At 39.5% G+C, this 16,928-nt stretch overlaps 1 protein-coding gene across 4 annotated transcripts in view; it reads right to left on the bottom strand.

The window, feature by feature from the left end:
• The window catches only part of ULK4 (unc-51 like kinase 4), a 636,813-nt gene that overhangs the window by 459,856 nt on the left and 160,029 nt on the right, over positions 1-16,928 (bottom strand). For all 4 annotated transcript variants that reach the window (XM_027872479.1, XM_027872481.1, XM_027872482.1 and 1 more), the window contains one exon: positions 13,412-13,539. In XM_027872479.1, coding sequence (XP_027728280.1) covers positions 13,412-13,539 — 128 coding nt within the window. The remainder of the gene's footprint in view (positions 1-13,411; positions 13,540-16,928) is intronic.

Below are 16,928 nucleotides of genomic sequence, written 5' to 3'. Positions count from 1 at the left end.
CCTAAAGTACCCAAATCATAGCTATAATTGATATAAATCAGGTGATATCTGCTTTGTATTCCAAGAAGACAGCAGGCCTACACTTGCTTCTCTATCTAAATGCAAAATTATCTATAGCGGTTATCAGGTTATGGGTTGCAGTAAACTAGACAGTCAATTGCTAACAATGATTTTACGAAATGTATCTGAAAAATGTAAGGAGTAGTTATTTCTCTCTGCCAAATATAATTTTAGCTATATAGTCACAATTTGGGAAGCACAATACATCAAATAGCCATTTGCTTATGAAATATGACTTTGGGAAAAACAAACAGATGGGGAGGAAAGTGGGGAGTGTATCAACAGTTACACTGCTTAACCCCATAAACTGAAAGCCTAAGGATTTTAGTCACAGGGACTAAAAGAATATATCAAGAGCAAGGAAGGTGTCTTTTCCAATATTCTCTTGGTCTTTGGGCTGCATCTGAATGCAGAGGCCTGGTGGCCAAATTTCATCTCAGCCACTTATCTCTGTGTTCCTGGACAAGGAGCTCAACCACTGTGGGCTCTTTAACTGTTAAATAAGGGGAAAGACTGAATGACATATGGGGTCCCTTCGAGCTCTGGATCTGTGATTCTTTGATTCTAAAACTTAAATTTTAACTCTAACGGTTATCCTTAGTAAGAGAAAAGAAATAAAAATGAATAACAACATGGTTCCCAAGCAAAATGCTAGGAAAAAATTTAATATGAGTGGAAAAGACTTGTACTTTGGAAATGTTTCCACTCATGAGTGATGGTTAGTTAAGACCAAAGCATCAACTTCTGCTTAAAAACCATCTTTAAACTATTTAAACACAACAAAGAGATTTTATAACTAGCCCTCAGGATTCCATCTTCTACTTTTTCATAAAAAAAAATTAAGGGAGATGGGGATGAGGGACCCAAAAGTTCCTAGAAAAATCTGAAGATTCTCTCTTTAGCTATGTGTCACATTTATAAATCACCTTAGTAGATGGAATTAGAAAAGAGACTACACGAAGACAATGGAACAAAAGAAAGTTACTATAAGAATCAGATCTATTCACTCTATCAAATCCAAGGAACAGTCAGAATAGGCTATTGTCATTTTAAAATAGCAAGAGTGCAACTACTCTGAGAAGGATTGGGAATGGTAATTGATTACAAGACTCCTCAAAGTTCTGAAAAGAGGGTCTGGCTCCAGCGACAAAGTGGTGTCAGGACGATTACATTCTAGGGGAAAGCCTCATTCTCAGTTACATACACAGGCAGATCTTGAGCACTGTGCTGATTGAATAGTTTAAATTTAATCATTATTTTCCAAATAGGCTCTCAGTCAACTGTAAACTAGATTCTGAAAGGCTTTAAAATGTAACAAGTAAGCTACAACACCTTTATTATTTCTTTTTTCCCCCTTCCACTTTTTTTTTTTACTCCACTCTCCACCTGAGATTCTATTCCTTTTCAACTCCAAAACAGAATTGCCCCTCCCAGGATAAATTCATCACTTCAGCTCTCATACCCTGCAGCTAATTCAAGGCTTGGAGGGCTGGAGGGCTGAGTACCAAACTCCTCCTAAAGCCGTCCTTTATAGAGGGCAAAAACTGGAGTCAGCTCACCCCACTTTGCATCTGCTGCACGACCTGGTTTCACCTCCAGGGAACAATATGTTCCTTCATCCCTTCCTAAATTCACCACCATGCTGCTAACTCAAGGCTTGAGTGACCCCACTGCCTCAGTCTCCTCTGCCCTCGAACTGGAGGGCTGGAGGGTAGAGTACCAGACTCCTCCCAATGCCTTCCTTTACAGAAGGTAGAAACTGGACTGAGCTCACTTCACTTTGCATCCGCTGCTCTGCCTGTGGCAGAGTCCTATGGAACAAGATGCCCCCATGATGTAAACCCTCTCATGGCTTTCCCCCACCTCCACCTGTCCAGCTCCTTTTGTGAACTGTCTCCTCCTATTAGATTCTAAGCTCCTTGAGGGTAGATTGAATTGTAAGCTCCTGAAGAGTTTTGTTTTTTTCTTATTTGTATCCCCATTGCTTAGCAGAGTGACTGGCACATAACAAACAGGCACTTAATGTTTATTGAATTGAATTTTTCACAGTACACACAAAGTAAATTGAGTACTTCTGAAAAGTACCAATTTGAGATGCCTAGAGACTTACTGGAATACGTTGTTACAATAAAACAAGCATTTATTTATTAAACACCTCCTGCCAGAGCAGTGTTCAGCAAAAAGGGAAGCACAAAGATTGGATATAAAACAGTCTCTGCCTTTAAGGAGATTACAATTTGTTAAGGAGATAACAAAAACACATAGCTATAATAAAATGACCAAATTACGTGATAACATATTGTAGTTACTCCCCCAAAAAGTGACATATGAGGTTGCAGGGCAGGGAGAGGAAGGCCATTACCAACTGGAGAGACTTAAGAGAAACCTCCAGGAGAAGGGGGCATTTTAGATAGTTTGCAAAAACTGAAAAAGTGAAGAGAAAAGGGGCATTTAGCACATAAGAACCTGGAACAAAAACATTGATTATAAGGGTTCAAGCTTATGTTTGGGAGGCACAGAATGGTTCAGTTTGGGAGTAATATGAGATAAGGTTGAAACAGAAGGGTAATGATGCCAGGTTGGGAGAGGGACCTTGGATGCCAAGTTACAGAAGGAGATACTATGCTAATGATATTAATGAAGGAAATTAATAACAAATAATTTACTATGTCTATGAAGTACACTGATCCCCTTGAGCAAAGTTCAATTAGTACATACACATGGTTCTGCCATGGGCATCTAAGCTAAAGTGCTTAGCTTAGCACTTGGCACATAGTAGGTATTTAATAATGTTTATTAATACCCTTTCCCTTAAAAAAAAATCAAACAACCAAAAAACCTTTAGCATCCAGAGAGTCAAACAGAAGGTGAGAATAAACCATGGCCAGCATTTTAGGATCTATCATGAAGCAGAGAGGAAAGCGAGATGACCACCCAAAGACAGATACCTCTCACCTTTCCCACATTTTTATCTTAGAGCAGTTTTAAATTCTTTATGGAAGTTACAACCAAATGTTTCTCTCCACATATTATTATGATTTTCTTGCTCAGCATCTGAATTCTTTTAGTAACTAATATTTCCATTGTCGATAAAGTTGATTTCTACTATCATAGCTTGCTGGAGCTCATTATGTAAAATGGGGATGGTGGGAGGGAGAGCATGAAGAAATGTGATATTATATTGGTATATAGGTAAGGCTGAGGTGAGCTGGTAGCATTCCAATTCCTAACCTAACACATTCCTCATGCCATTACCCACCCCCACCCTGTTCCAAATCACCCATTTCCTTTCTATCATTGCATGACGCATCTTTACGTATTTTGTCATCTCTTACTTTCTCTGCTTCAAACACATCAAATATTCATGGGGTTAATGGTAAGAAAAATTCTACCAAATTCAATGTCGCCTGGTTCAGCAAAGTGCACATGAATTCTAGTTCCTTCTCTGCAGGAAAATCATACTCTGTCCTTTCACCTCTTTCCTTTGGAAGGAGAATGGAGCTTCTTGTGTATCGTCTGACTTCAGCCCTGAGTTTATTTCACACTCATAGCTATGTGCTATAATTTTTAGAGAACTGTAAAACTGCAATAGCAATTCACTCAGAGCTTCACAGCGGTATTAATCTTGATACCTTGGTTCAAATAAAAATCCTGTCCAAACTCCAACAGAACAACATTTATCTTGACAATGGCCATCTATGCAGCCCTGCCTTGGGCCACTTATGATCTGGCTACTGCTTCATCTGATACAATTAATTCAGGCTGGACTCTTTCCTACTATCAATTGTCTTTCATCAGATATTACAGGGTAAAAGCAATATAATTTTTTCAGTACATACTGACTGTCTATTTTTCCTAGCTTCAACAAAACATTACTAAAGAGAAACTTTATAGAGTATAAAACAGCAGTTTACAGTAAGATTTTTATAAGTTTATTCCAACATTAAGGCAAGCAAATTTGTATCTAGAAATCTAAGTTATCCATTTTAAAGCTATCCAGGGTATTGCTTAATTTCAATACTTCCAAAGAATTCTGGCAGTTTTTCCTCAAGGCAAGAACTACTCTTGAATAGCTAAAGATACCAATGCAGACCTGTTAACACATGAGAAAACAACCATTTTTTCTGCTGGGATAAATAAAAGGCCTCTGGGGTACATGATATTATAAAAGTAGCTAGATCCCAATATAATATCACATTTCTTCATGCTCTCCCTCCCACCATCCCCATTTTACATAATGAGCTCCAGCGAGCTATGTTAGTAGAAATCAACTTTATTGACAATGGAAATATTAGTTACTAAAAGAATTCACATGCTGAGCAAGAAAATCATAACATATGGAGAGAAACATTTGGTTGTAACTTCCATAAAGAATTTAAAACTGCTCTAAGATAAAAATGAAAATGACATTCCTTGTGTACTATGGGACTGTGTCCAATTACCAATGTCCTAACTAAAACTACATAACAGTCTTAGGAAACCTCTAAGAATGTGACCTTTCTCCCTTGGCTCCCTCTTCCCCACCAGGCCTGCTACTCCTCGGGAGTCCTTCTGAACTCTAACACCTGCTTCTATTCCGCATCTTCCCCTCGTGCTTCCTTCTTGCCCACCTGAATTGCTCTGGTTCGTGCAATTCCTTATGACATTGTTTTCTTCTTCATCTATCACATATTCCCTCATTCAGCTGTGTTCTACAGAGCCCCTAGTCTTGATCTTTATCTTTCTAAGACCAAGAACATAGTCAGCACATACTAAGTGCCTACAGGCTGCAAAGCACTTTGTAAGTGACACAAGTGAATAGGATACATGGTTTTTGTTGTTGTTGAGTCATTTCAGTCGGGTCTGACTCTTTGTGTCAGACTCCATTTTGGGGTTTTCTTGGCAGAGATACTGGAGTGGTTTGCCATTTTCTTCTCCAGCTCATTTTACAGATGAGGACACTGAGGCCAGCAAGGTTAAGTGACTTGCCCAGGGTCACACAGCTAGTAAGTGTCTGAGGCCAGATTTGAACTCATGAAGAGGAGTCTTCCTGACTCCAAGTCCAGGGCTCTATCTACCATACAAGGGACACATAATGTAGTTGGGGAGATTAAAAATTACACGCATGAAAGCCAATAACTCAATGTGGGCTTCTTCAGTTCCCTCTCTACACTCCCTCCTTCTATCTTGGCTTCAACTATCACTTCAACATGGCTGACCAAAACTTCTCTGTCTCCAGCCTTGGCCTCTCACTCCTTCTTCAATCCTGCATTTCCAATTACCTACAAAACACTCCATGTGAATATCTAACCATTATCTCAAACAGGCTCACTTTCCATCTATCCCATGTCCATGAATGACTATCATTCATTCTGTATCTTTCACCTGAATTCATGGAGAATCTATCACCAAATCCAATTGTTTCTTCATTTGAAAAGTTTTGCGTCTATCCATCCTTTTTGATTGCCCCAGTCACAACTCCCCCGTGACTTCACTTCTAGAAGACAACAACCTCCCCAATACTCCTCTTGCCTCCATGTCCTCTTCCCCAATTTCATGTGCCTCTCAGACTAATCTTGCAGCTCCTTTACTCAAGAATGTACAATGATCCTATACTGATCGATTGCATTAAATCCAAGTTCTTCTGTATGACTTCAGATCCCACGCTTTTTTGTAGTATGCCTCAACACAAACTCTGCTCCAGTCAGGTTAGTCATCCCACTATCCTCCACATTAATGGATTCTTTCTTCTGTGTCTCTGATTGCTTTGTTGGTAGATACCATCCCCAATCCATAATGCTCTTTTTTGTCTCTAATCCATTACTTATCTAAATTCTACTCCATCTTTCAGGCCCTTGGGCCCAAGTCTCAATTTCTTCATGAGCCTTCCCCATCTACTCCAGTTCATCATTTACTTCTATACTTCTATTGTGCTTAGGAATAAGAATCTAGATTTCTGATTTCCCTGATATAATGAACTCTTGGGAAATAAAAGTCCACCTACCAATGCAAGTTGCATCTTCTTAAAGAATTAATGAGAGCATTGAGAAGTTAGGCCATTTTCTGGGAACAAGGTCACCAAACTAGACTGGCTCTGAGGTGAAAGTGGAACCCAGGTTCTCCTGATTCTGAAGGCAGCTCTCCATCAATTACACCATGTTGCCTCTCACTTAAAATTGGCCTTTAAATGTTTCACATGCATTAATTTTGTCATATAAACAAAACTATAAGCTCTTTGAAAAAAAGGGAATATATAAGATGTTTTTGTCATGTCTCCCCTGGTTATCATAGTGTTTGGCACACAGCATGTACTCAATAAATAATTGTTATCTGAGTCTATCTGGCAAAAATCTTCCAAGGACTCAAACATTTTTTACCTGCAGCACTATCATCTTTGTTTAAAGTAGGGTGGGAGGGGGCAGAGCCAAGATGGAGGAGTAAAAGCAGTGACTTGCTTGAGCTCTCCCCCAAACCCACAAAATGGCTCTAAACAAATTCTAGAGCAGCAGAAGCCACAAAAAAAAACAGAGTGAAACAAATTTCCAGCCCAAGACAACCTGGATGGTTTACTGGAAAGGTCTATCGCACTGGGCTGGGAGACAAACGCAGTTCAGCGTGGATGTGCAGTCAAAACAGACCTCAGTGAACCTGGAGCAGGCCTCAGGGAACTAAATCATGGGAAGCTGTGGCGGTTTCTAGACTTCTCAACCCACAAATGCCAAAGACAACTTAGAAGGTCAGTAGGAAAAGTCTGTGACTGTGGTGAAAGAGTAGCTTGGCCCAGCCCTAGTCCCAGCACAGCCCCAGGGTGGCAACTGCTTCTGGAGCTTCCGGCTCACAGACTGAGGGGAAATTGAGGGGCTGATCAAAGGGGGATTTCAGGGATCTCTTTGCTGGTGCTGGGGCAAGATTCTCTTGCTTTGCCCCTTCCAGCCCACAGACTGAGGAGAGATCGAGGGGCTAATCAGAGGGGGATTGCAGAGATCTCTTTGCTGGTGCTGAGGCAGGATTCTCTTGCTTTGCCCAAGATTGCATCGGGGTCACAGTTCTGGGTGGTGGTCCTGGGGAGAGGAGGAGCGCTGGTGTGGTGGAGCTTGTAGTGGCTGTGGAGAGGAAACCCTCCACCATGGTGGAGTTTGTAGTGGTGGTAAAGAGGTAATCCTCCTTCCAGTTCCAAGGCAGAAAAGAGTGCTTGTGGCACTCATAGACCAGAGCACAGGCCAGGAAAGGAGTAAATACCTCACCCTTGATCATAGCACCTTGGAAGAACTGAAAGTTTACAGGTCCCTAGAAGTAGCTCCGAAAACAGCTGTACAAAACCCCTGAAGCTTGGGACACTACCTTCTCCACACTGGAAGCAGACCCCTACCTTAACAAAGAGTTTAAAACTCAAGTAATTGGCTGGGAACATAAGCAAACTGTGCCAAAAAAGAGTCAGACCATAGAATCTTACTTTGGTGACAAAGAAGATCAAAATATACAACCACAAGAAGACAACAAAGTCAAAGCTCCTACATCCAAAGGCTCCAAGAAAAATACGAATTGGTCCCAGGCCTTAGAAGAGCTCAAAAAGTATTTTGAGAAGCAAGTAAGAGAAGTAGAGGAAAAATTGGGAAGAAAAATGAGAGTGATGCAAGAAAATCATGAAAAACAAATCAACATCTTGCTAAAAGAGACCAAAAAAAATACTGAAGACAATAACACCTTAAAAAACACACTAACCCAAATGGCAAGAGAAGTCCAAAAAGCCAACGAATGAGGAGAAGAATGCCTTAAAAAGCAGAATTGACCAAATGGAAAAGGAAGCCCAAAAGCTCACTGAAGAAAATACTTCCTTAAAAATTAGAATGGAGCAAATGGAAACTAGTGACTTCATGAGAAATCAAGACATTGTAAAACAAAACCAAAAGAATGAAAAAATAGAAGACAATGCGAAATATCTCACTGGAAAAACAACTGACCTGGAAAATAGATCCAGGAGAGAGAATTTAAAAATTACTGGACTACCTGAAAGCCATAATTAAAAAAGAGCCTAGACATCATCTTTCAAGAAATTATCAAGCAAAACTGCCCTGATATTTTAGAACCAGAGGGCAAAATAAAAATGGAAAGAATCCACTGATCACCTCCTGAAAGAGATCCCCAAAGAAAAACTTCTAGGAATATTGTAGCCAAATTCCAAAGTTCCCAGGTCAAGGAGAAAATATTGCAAACAGCCAGAAAGAAACAATTTAAGAATTGTGGAAACACAATCAGCATAACACAAGATTTAGCAGCTTCCACATTAAGGGACAGCAAGGTTTGGAATATGATATTCTAGAGGGCAAAGGAGATAGGATTACAACCGAGAATCACCTACCCAGCAAAACTGAGTGTAATACTTCAGGGGGAAAAACAGACATTCAGTGAAATAGGGGACTTTCAAGCATTCTTGAAGAAAAGACCAGAGATGAATAGAAAATTCTACTTTCAAATATAAGACTCAAGAGAAGAATGAAGAGGTAAACAAGAAAGAGAAATCATAAGGGACATATTAAGGTTGAACTGTTTACATTCCTACATGGAAAGATGATATTTGTAACTCATGAGACCTTTGTCAGTATTAGGGTAGTTGGAAGGAAAAAAATTATATATATATATATATAGATAGATTGATACAGGGTGAGTTGAAGATGAATGGGTGATATCTGGAGAATAAAATTAAGGAGTGAGAGAGGATTATACTGGAAGAAGGAGAAAGGGAGAGGTAGAATCTCACATAAAACAGACAAGAAAAGGCTTTTACAGTGGAGGGGAAATGGGGGAAGGTGAGAGGGAATGAGTGAATCTTATTTTCATCGGATTTGGCTTAAGGAGGGAATATCATACACATTCAATTGGGTACGGAAATCTATCTTACTCTACAGGAAAATAGGGGGGAAGGGGATAAGACAGCAGAGGGATGATAGAGAGGAGGGCAGATTGGGGGAGGGGGTAATCAGAAGCAAACATTTCTAAGGAGTGACAGGGTCAAAAGAGAGAATAGAATAAATGGGAGGCAGGATAGGATGAAGGGAAATATAGTTAGTTTTTCATAACATGACTTCTATGGAAGTGATGTGCATGACTACACATATATAACCTGTATTGAGTTGCTTGCCTTCTCAATGAAGGTGAGTGGGTAGGGAGGGAGGGAGAAAATTTGGAAAACTGTTTTCACATGCAACTGGGAAATAAGATATACAGGCAATAGAAATCTATCCTGCCCTATAGGAAAATAGAAGGGAAAGGGGATAAGAGAAGGGGGGGGGGAGATAGAAGGGAGGGCAGATTAGGAGAAGAGGTATTCCGAATGCACTCCATCTTGGGGTGGGGGGAGAGGCAAGATGGGGAGAAAATTTGGAACTCAAAAGCTTGTGGAAGTAAATGTTGAAAACTAAAAATAAATAAATTAACAATGAAAAATAAAAATAAAGTAGGGTGGGAGAGCCTCACATGTCTTTCTTTGAAGGATTAAAATTATCCTTCCATAGATTAAAACTAACCATGATTATTATGATGTGCTCAAGAAAATCTGTTTAAGTACAAAATGGAAATAATTTTGATGAGTGGAAAGAATGTAAGAAATATATCTAAAAGATATATTTTCAAGAGCTAGAAAAGATTGTTGAAAAGCAATTTTCAGGTCTATCAGTAACTTTTTTTTCCTGACCTCCTCAAATTTTCAAGCCTGACTATTTAACTTCAACTGCACTGACTTCAGTGACACCCTTTTTCAAAATCACAGATGGTTTTTCTCCAACCACTTCCAACAAACATTTCTTGAGCAAACACCCTTCTTTGATCAAAGCCAAGCTTCTCCTATCCCTGAAACCCACAAGGGTGGTAATGCTGAAGATTCCAACAGAGCACGGAGGTGATTATCAGCCATTCCATCTCGGTTTCTAAGAAAACTCACACAGTGAATTCTGACGGTTCATCCACTGAAAGGACAATCATATGTAGTGAGCCAGAAGGCCCTACTTTATCACCTGTCATGTTCAATGTATGTATGAAGACATTTGGAGAAATGGTCAGGCATTTGGGGGCTATCATATCTTTTTTATCTGACTGTGACAGCTCAATCTCACCACCTGTCCACCACCTAACAGATTTGGGGGCCAAGATGACACAAAACTGATTGAGATTCAATCCATAAAAGGCAAAAGTGATGCTGGTAGACAGGAAGCAATATGTGCATAATGAGGCCTGGGTTATCTCATGTCCTACACTTAAGGCTTCCTCTCTCATGCAGCCTTGTAGTTCTCTGAGATGCCCAGATGCTTCTGGAGCTTTCAGGGGCAGGAAGAGAGAAGTATTTTTCTATATATGTTAATCACAGACTGTGGCACCTTTTTCCAGTAGGAATGTTGCCACTTTTCTAAATGCTTTGCTTTCTAGTCTCTAGCTGGGATTTCCAGAAAGCATCTGAGATGCGGTCTGCCCAAGACCAGGCAGGCTATGATGGAAAACACGACTTCACAGACAGCAATAATGTACCTGTTTTCCATTGTTGGCACTGTGCTGTTTAACATTTGCTTCTGAATATAACTCCAAGTGCAAATTTGAATTTATAAAGGCTAATAAAATAATAATGAAGCCACAGATCTGAGCCAATTTCTTTCGTGTGTGTGTGTTTGTGTGTGTGTGTGTGTGTGTGTGTGTGTGTTCTCTTAATAATAACTATTGTACTCCTATTCAAAGTTGCAGTGTTGTCAATTTATGGAGGTAAAGAAAAAGTACTTTCTACAGAGAACCAAATCTCTGCCACTTGGAATACTCCAGAGGTCTAGATTTTGGTTATTTTATGTGATGGTAGAAGGTCTTTCTGGTTAAGGTGCACTAAAGCAAGGTGATGGGAATAGTGTTATGCAGCTTTCTTCTTAAGTTTTAATCATCAGGGCTGCAAAATCTTCAGTAATCCTTCAGCTAATGTGACATTCAAAACAGCCTCAAGGTATAAGTATAAAAAATAAGACATTTCTTCTAGAAATGCAAATGATTTAATCTCCACAGCAGAGAAGAATAACTCAAAATTCTCTAACTATTCTTAAATATAACCCTCAATGACAAGTGATTTGGTTCAGAATAATATTATTACATCTCATTAAATGTTAAGAATAGGGCCTTGAATGCAATCTATCAGTGTCACCCTGTTTTCCACATCTCCTACTCCCCAAACTGTTATGTGAGTTTCCCTGACTCTCCTTGACCCTAGACTCCATCCAGATCCCCACAGACCTTTGACCGAGCCCCACTTATTCTCCCTGAGTACAGATCATTCCATGTGATTACTCAACATCCTCTTCTTTCCCAGCCCTAGATCATCTTATACCACAAGCATTTGACATTTCTTAGTCATGGATTTAAAATACCAAAAACTGAGGGGAAGGGGAGCGAAAAGAGCTATCCCATTGTGAAAAGTGAAGGAAAAGACAACTTAATCGAAAACTCCTATTAGTTACTCCTATTAGTGACTCCTAAGTCACTAACAATTAACCACATAAAAACAAATGAAAAATGCCAATAAGTGGTTATAATGGAAGATCACAGAAAGCACCAACATAGCTTCATCAAGAACAAGTCATGCAAGCGTAAATTAATTTCCTTTCCAGATGAGATTACTAAATTAGCAGATGAGGAGAATGCTGTGTATATAGGTTACCGAGGTTTTAGCAAAGCTTTTGATAAAGTATCTCATATTATTCTTGTAGAGACGATAAAGAGATATGGATTAGGCAATAATAATACTGGATAGATTCAGAACAAGGTGGATGAACAGACTCAAATAATAGTTGTTAATGGTTCAATGAGAATGTGGCAAGAGGTCTCCAGGGGAGAGCCTTGGGGATCTGTACTTAGCCCCGAGAGGTTTAACAGATGGTATGGTATTAACAGATGTGATGGTATTTTCAACAAAATGGCTGATGACCCAAAGCTATGGGGAATAGCTAACACATTGAATAAATGAGTCAGGATCCAAAAGGATTTTGACAGGATAAAGCATGGGACTCAACCTAATGAGATAAAATTCAATAGGCATAAATGTAAAGTCTTGAACTTGGGTACAAAAAAATTATCTCCATCACTATAATATGGGAGAGGCACAGATGGATAGAAATGGTTTTTAAAAAGAATCTGGGCAGGCTGATGGGTTTACAAGGTCAATATGAGGCAGTAGCTAATGTGATTGTGGGCTACGTTACTCCCAGGAATAGGAAGGTGATGGGGCTGCAGTTCTCAATGCTCATAATATCCCATCTGGAGAATTGTGTCTTGTTCTAGGCAGCATGGTTTAGAGAGGACCTAGAGGAAGGCAATTAAGATGGCAACAGGCCTTGGGCCCATGACACACAAGAACTGATTCAAGGACCTGGGCATGGTGAGCCTGGAGAAGAAAAGCCTGAGGGGGGCCATGATAATTGTCTTCAAGTATCTGAAAGGATGCCATCAGAAGAGAAATCAGATTTGCTGTGTTTGGCCTCAAATAAAAGGAGTAGCAATGGGTATAAGTTGGAAAGAAACAAAGTGTGGCTTGATATCAGGAGACTTTTCCTAATAACTAGAGCTTGCAAAAAGTGGAGTAAGAGGCAGTGAGAGGTGGTAGATTTCCAGTCCTTGGAGTTCTGGATAAGCACTCGTCTAGGATGGCGTGCGCAACGGTGATTACTTTGGTGGTAGGGTTGAACTGGATGGCTGCTGAGGTCCAACTCTCAAGTTCTTTGTATAAGTCTTACACTTCAATATACAATGAGCATCTTGATGTTCTTGGCCTACATTCTCTAAATTTAAGGTAATTTCAGGATGCTGGGGTAGGTGGGCTTCTAACATAGACCTTGCAATATATCTAAAGCAAGTACTCAGACACAATCCAAGTTGCTGGGCCAAAGCCAGGACTCCCAGGATATATCCACTGGAGTTTTTATGTTCCAGGCCATAAGATGTACAATCTAGGCTTTTAGCTGGCAGTCATAATAAACTGGGCACACGTAAAAGTGGCCAGTGCAATGAGACTCCTCAAATCTCACTAATGACAGGCTCTTATTGCTGTCCTCAAGGCTTACTCAGGGAGTTCTCCAACATGTCTGCCATTTCCCAGGACTTTCCCCAGTGCCAAAGGAGCTAACTTATGATCCCAACACACTATATTGTACTGAATGTCTGGAAAAAAGTGGTTTTCTAGCACTATGTACATTACCGGAAGGCTCTAAATTCTGTGGAATAACTCAATCCCAAGGCCCATCCCAAAAAATAGATATCAAATCATCAATGTCAAATGTCTTGATTGCTATAATGACTGTCACAACTACCAACTGAAACTTATTGAAGCGATTCTTGCAGGGGGGAGTCTTACCTTGCTTGGCAACTTAGAAGCAACATCTCTCGATTATGGAGCAAAACATATAAAAGGACCAGAAAAGCTTTTGCTCGAATGGAAGTTGAAGGACTGTCAAACAGACGGATAATGGTGGTAACAAAGTCCTAAAGAAGAGAAATGAAAATTATGAAGAAAATAAGAAATCAATATTCTTTCAGTCGGAATAGTGTTCATTATCAAGAAAAAGATTACAGAGGAGTGAATGCTGGGTTCAAATTTATTGGTACAGTCACTGAATGAAATCTGTGAGCAAAACAGATGATGCTCCCATTTTAGTAGGGCCTTTGGAGCTGGAGAAATGTAGTGAAAATAGCGATGTGCAAAATACCTTACAGAGATGTCCGCACTGACGGGCATCTCGCTTGTTCCTCTGGGGTGACTGCCCAGCGCTAGGTGACAAAAGTGTTACTCTCCCTTCAAACAATGAATTTGGGAGTTTTAAATATTCATCCCTCAAAAACTTGTCTCCCTTATGTTCTTATGAAGTTCTTATGCAAACTTTTATTTTTTTTTTGTGAAGATGCACAATGAAGAGAGAGCCTCTAAGGAAGCTTCTAGTCCATCTGAAATCACAATCTATGCCTAGATCTGGAAAAGTTATTTTCATTGTTCTCATAAGCCCAGTCCACTGGGTGCCCAATGACAAACAGATTTAAGATGCAGTATGTTGAAAACTCACATGGGGGACACACTGGGCTTTAAAAAAATTAAAAATCAAAAGACTACTTGGACTTGTAAATATTTTCCTTCACAAAGAAAACTGAGCTGGCCCATTCTTCCATTACCACTTCTGTCCAATGCTTTTCTGAGGCCTTTTCCATGCATGAACACTCCATTCTTGAAATATTCTTTCCATAGCTTTCATGACACTGGATTTTCCCACTTTTTCTCCAACTTCTCTGACTTCCTTCTCTTTTTCCTCCTACCCACTTACTCTAATGCTCTAAGCACACTCTATTCCCAGTTCTTTGCTCTTTCTCTGATATCAATCATTTTAAGAGTTGTTCCACTCTTATAGCCTTAATCTCTAAGCTAATAACTCCGATATTGACATTTATGGACCTGACTTGTCTAGTCCCTATGTTTTCAAATGTCTACAGGCCATCTGTACTGATATAAATCATAACTCAAGGGAACCTAGGATTCCCTGAGGGAAGGGACTATTTTGCTTAGTACTGTGCATGGCACAAAGTAAAGATTTAATAAATGCTTTTCATTCATTAATCCATTCATTCGTTTGCTGGGCCAGGCCAGCAGAAATCAAGAACTGGAGATAAGTAGCATCTGATGTACGAATGTTAGAAATGAGTATCCTATCAGTATCAAGAGCCTTAGCTTAAAAGACATCCACAAAAGGACTGAGACAAATGCTTAAACTATTAAATATTTATCAATCAGCTATCCTGGTCTTCTGGCCTCTCTGACCCACTGGTCTCTCTATTAGCTTAGTAAATCTGTCTGCTTTATCTCTGCTTCAAGGTGAATTCTTCTCATTGGTTCATCCCAACATTACTTCTTTGGCTCCCTCCCCTTATTTGCTCTCTCATTTTTTGGCTTCTTTAAGCCTGGTCCAGGCCTGCCCATTATGGTTGCCAGTTCTATCACTTACCCTTACACTCCTAACTCAAAAAAACTTCAGTAACTCCTGGTTGCCTTTATGATAAAATGCAAAGTCATTAGCTTGGTCTCCTAAGCAGATACCTAAGGAAATACAGAGCTTCTGGAGTTCACTGAGGAAAGGGGAGGTGACAAGCCTGCATGGTGACACATACAAACTAGAGAGATTTTACAAAACATCCCTCCAAACCGTATCTACAACTATGGTGTTGGGCATTAAAACCCAAATGACATAGAGACTACACTGGTATTACACTTAACTGTGAAATAAAGATATAAAGAAATAAAGACAGGGACCCAATCTGGTATTTTCAAAAAAAAAAGTTGCTAAATGACAGTATTTTAAAAGAGATTTTTTTTTTGTTGTTTTTTTTTTAATATAGTCTAGGATGTCAAGGTTCATTTGAAATTTTCTCAGAGGGATATGACCTTCACATTGTAAAAGAATCTTGTACAATAAACTATTAAAATGTAAAGCAGTATTGTGGAAAAATGATCAGAACTGACAACTATAGCAATCAAATCATAGAAATTTCTAAGTTTCTAGAAATCCCAAAAATCATCACAGCAAGGAGAAAAGTTGGGGAAACAGGAGTTGTTTTTGTTGTTGTTTTTTTTTTAAAGCAAGAAACAAAAGCCATTGTAACTGAGGCTAGACCCACCTCGAAAAAGATTTCCTGGACTAAACATATTGTCATTCAATCTAGATTAAGTATTTAACTGCATTAATTCATATTGTATCTCCTGAAAGATACTACAGAGTAAACAAGCTATTATTGGGATTATCTATACCTGACTTTATAGTGCATTAGACTCTTTTTAATACAACAGCACCCACCAATGCAGCAAAAAAAAAGAGGTATGAATTTTTTTCAAGTATTTAATTTTCAAGCGCTGAAATAATTTGACCTGAAAGAGCAAAATGCAGCTATGAAAGCACTCTTCTAACAGAGTGTCTCGTGTATAAGTTAAGATCAAGCAAAATTTCTAAATACAGAACAGTATACAACAGATATATACAGTATACAACTACAGATAACTTTGTCCAACAAATCCTCTGATTATCATCATCGCTTAAGGCATAAAACAGGGAGGTACATGCTCCCCCCCGGCACTTGGGTCTGTCATGGAGGATGGCTTCTGCAAAGTCCAAGTAGAAGAGAGATACTCTACAACAACTGAGATGTTTTCTAACTGTTCCTGTTTCTGGATGATATGTACTGATCACTTTACAGTCCTATGATGACACAAGTCCTCCTCAATAAAGCCCACAAACCCTCTGAGAAATTAAGTGGACATAAAATGCATGGTGCCTACCTTAAGACATGTAGTTGGATAAGCAGCAATGAGTGAGCACCTCAAAATACTTATTTTCAATGGGTCCTGTATGGACAATGAACTGGGCCCAGAATTAAGTAGGCTAAAGTCAGACTGGATTAGGTACAATGCTTCCAAGGATTCCAAGGTGATCCCTCCTGCCAAAAGTCCACCTTTTTATAATAATATAATCCTGGTAAATGTTATATGACTGCTAATCTTGGAATGATCAATCAATGAATCTTCATTTATTAAGTGCCTCCTATATGCCAGGCACTCTGCTAGGCTGGGAATACAAATTCAACAGCAAGAGTCCCTGTCCTCAAGGAGCTTCCATTCTACTCTACCACAATCTCCAAAGAATCCAAACTATAAGTAACTCACAGGACAATGGAAAGACACATGGTTGTTTCAGGGAGATTCAGGATATTCCCAATTCCCAGTGCATGCAGGAAGTGCTATATAAAACATAACAGAGGATGCATAAGCCTGGAAAATGAGGCACTGTAGTCATTTTCCAAGGGTAAGGAACACAAATGGATACCCTGAAAGCTGAACT

Source organism: Vombatus ursinus, unplaced genomic scaffold (genome assembly GCF_900497805.2).
Source record: "Vombatus ursinus unplaced genomic scaffold, bare-nosed wombat genome assembly UNPS02014799.1, whole genome shotgun sequence".
Lineage (NCBI taxonomy): Eukaryota > Metazoa > Chordata > Mammalia > Diprotodontia > Vombatidae > Vombatus > Vombatus ursinus.
This window is presented reverse-complemented; position numbering and strand designations above follow the sequence as displayed.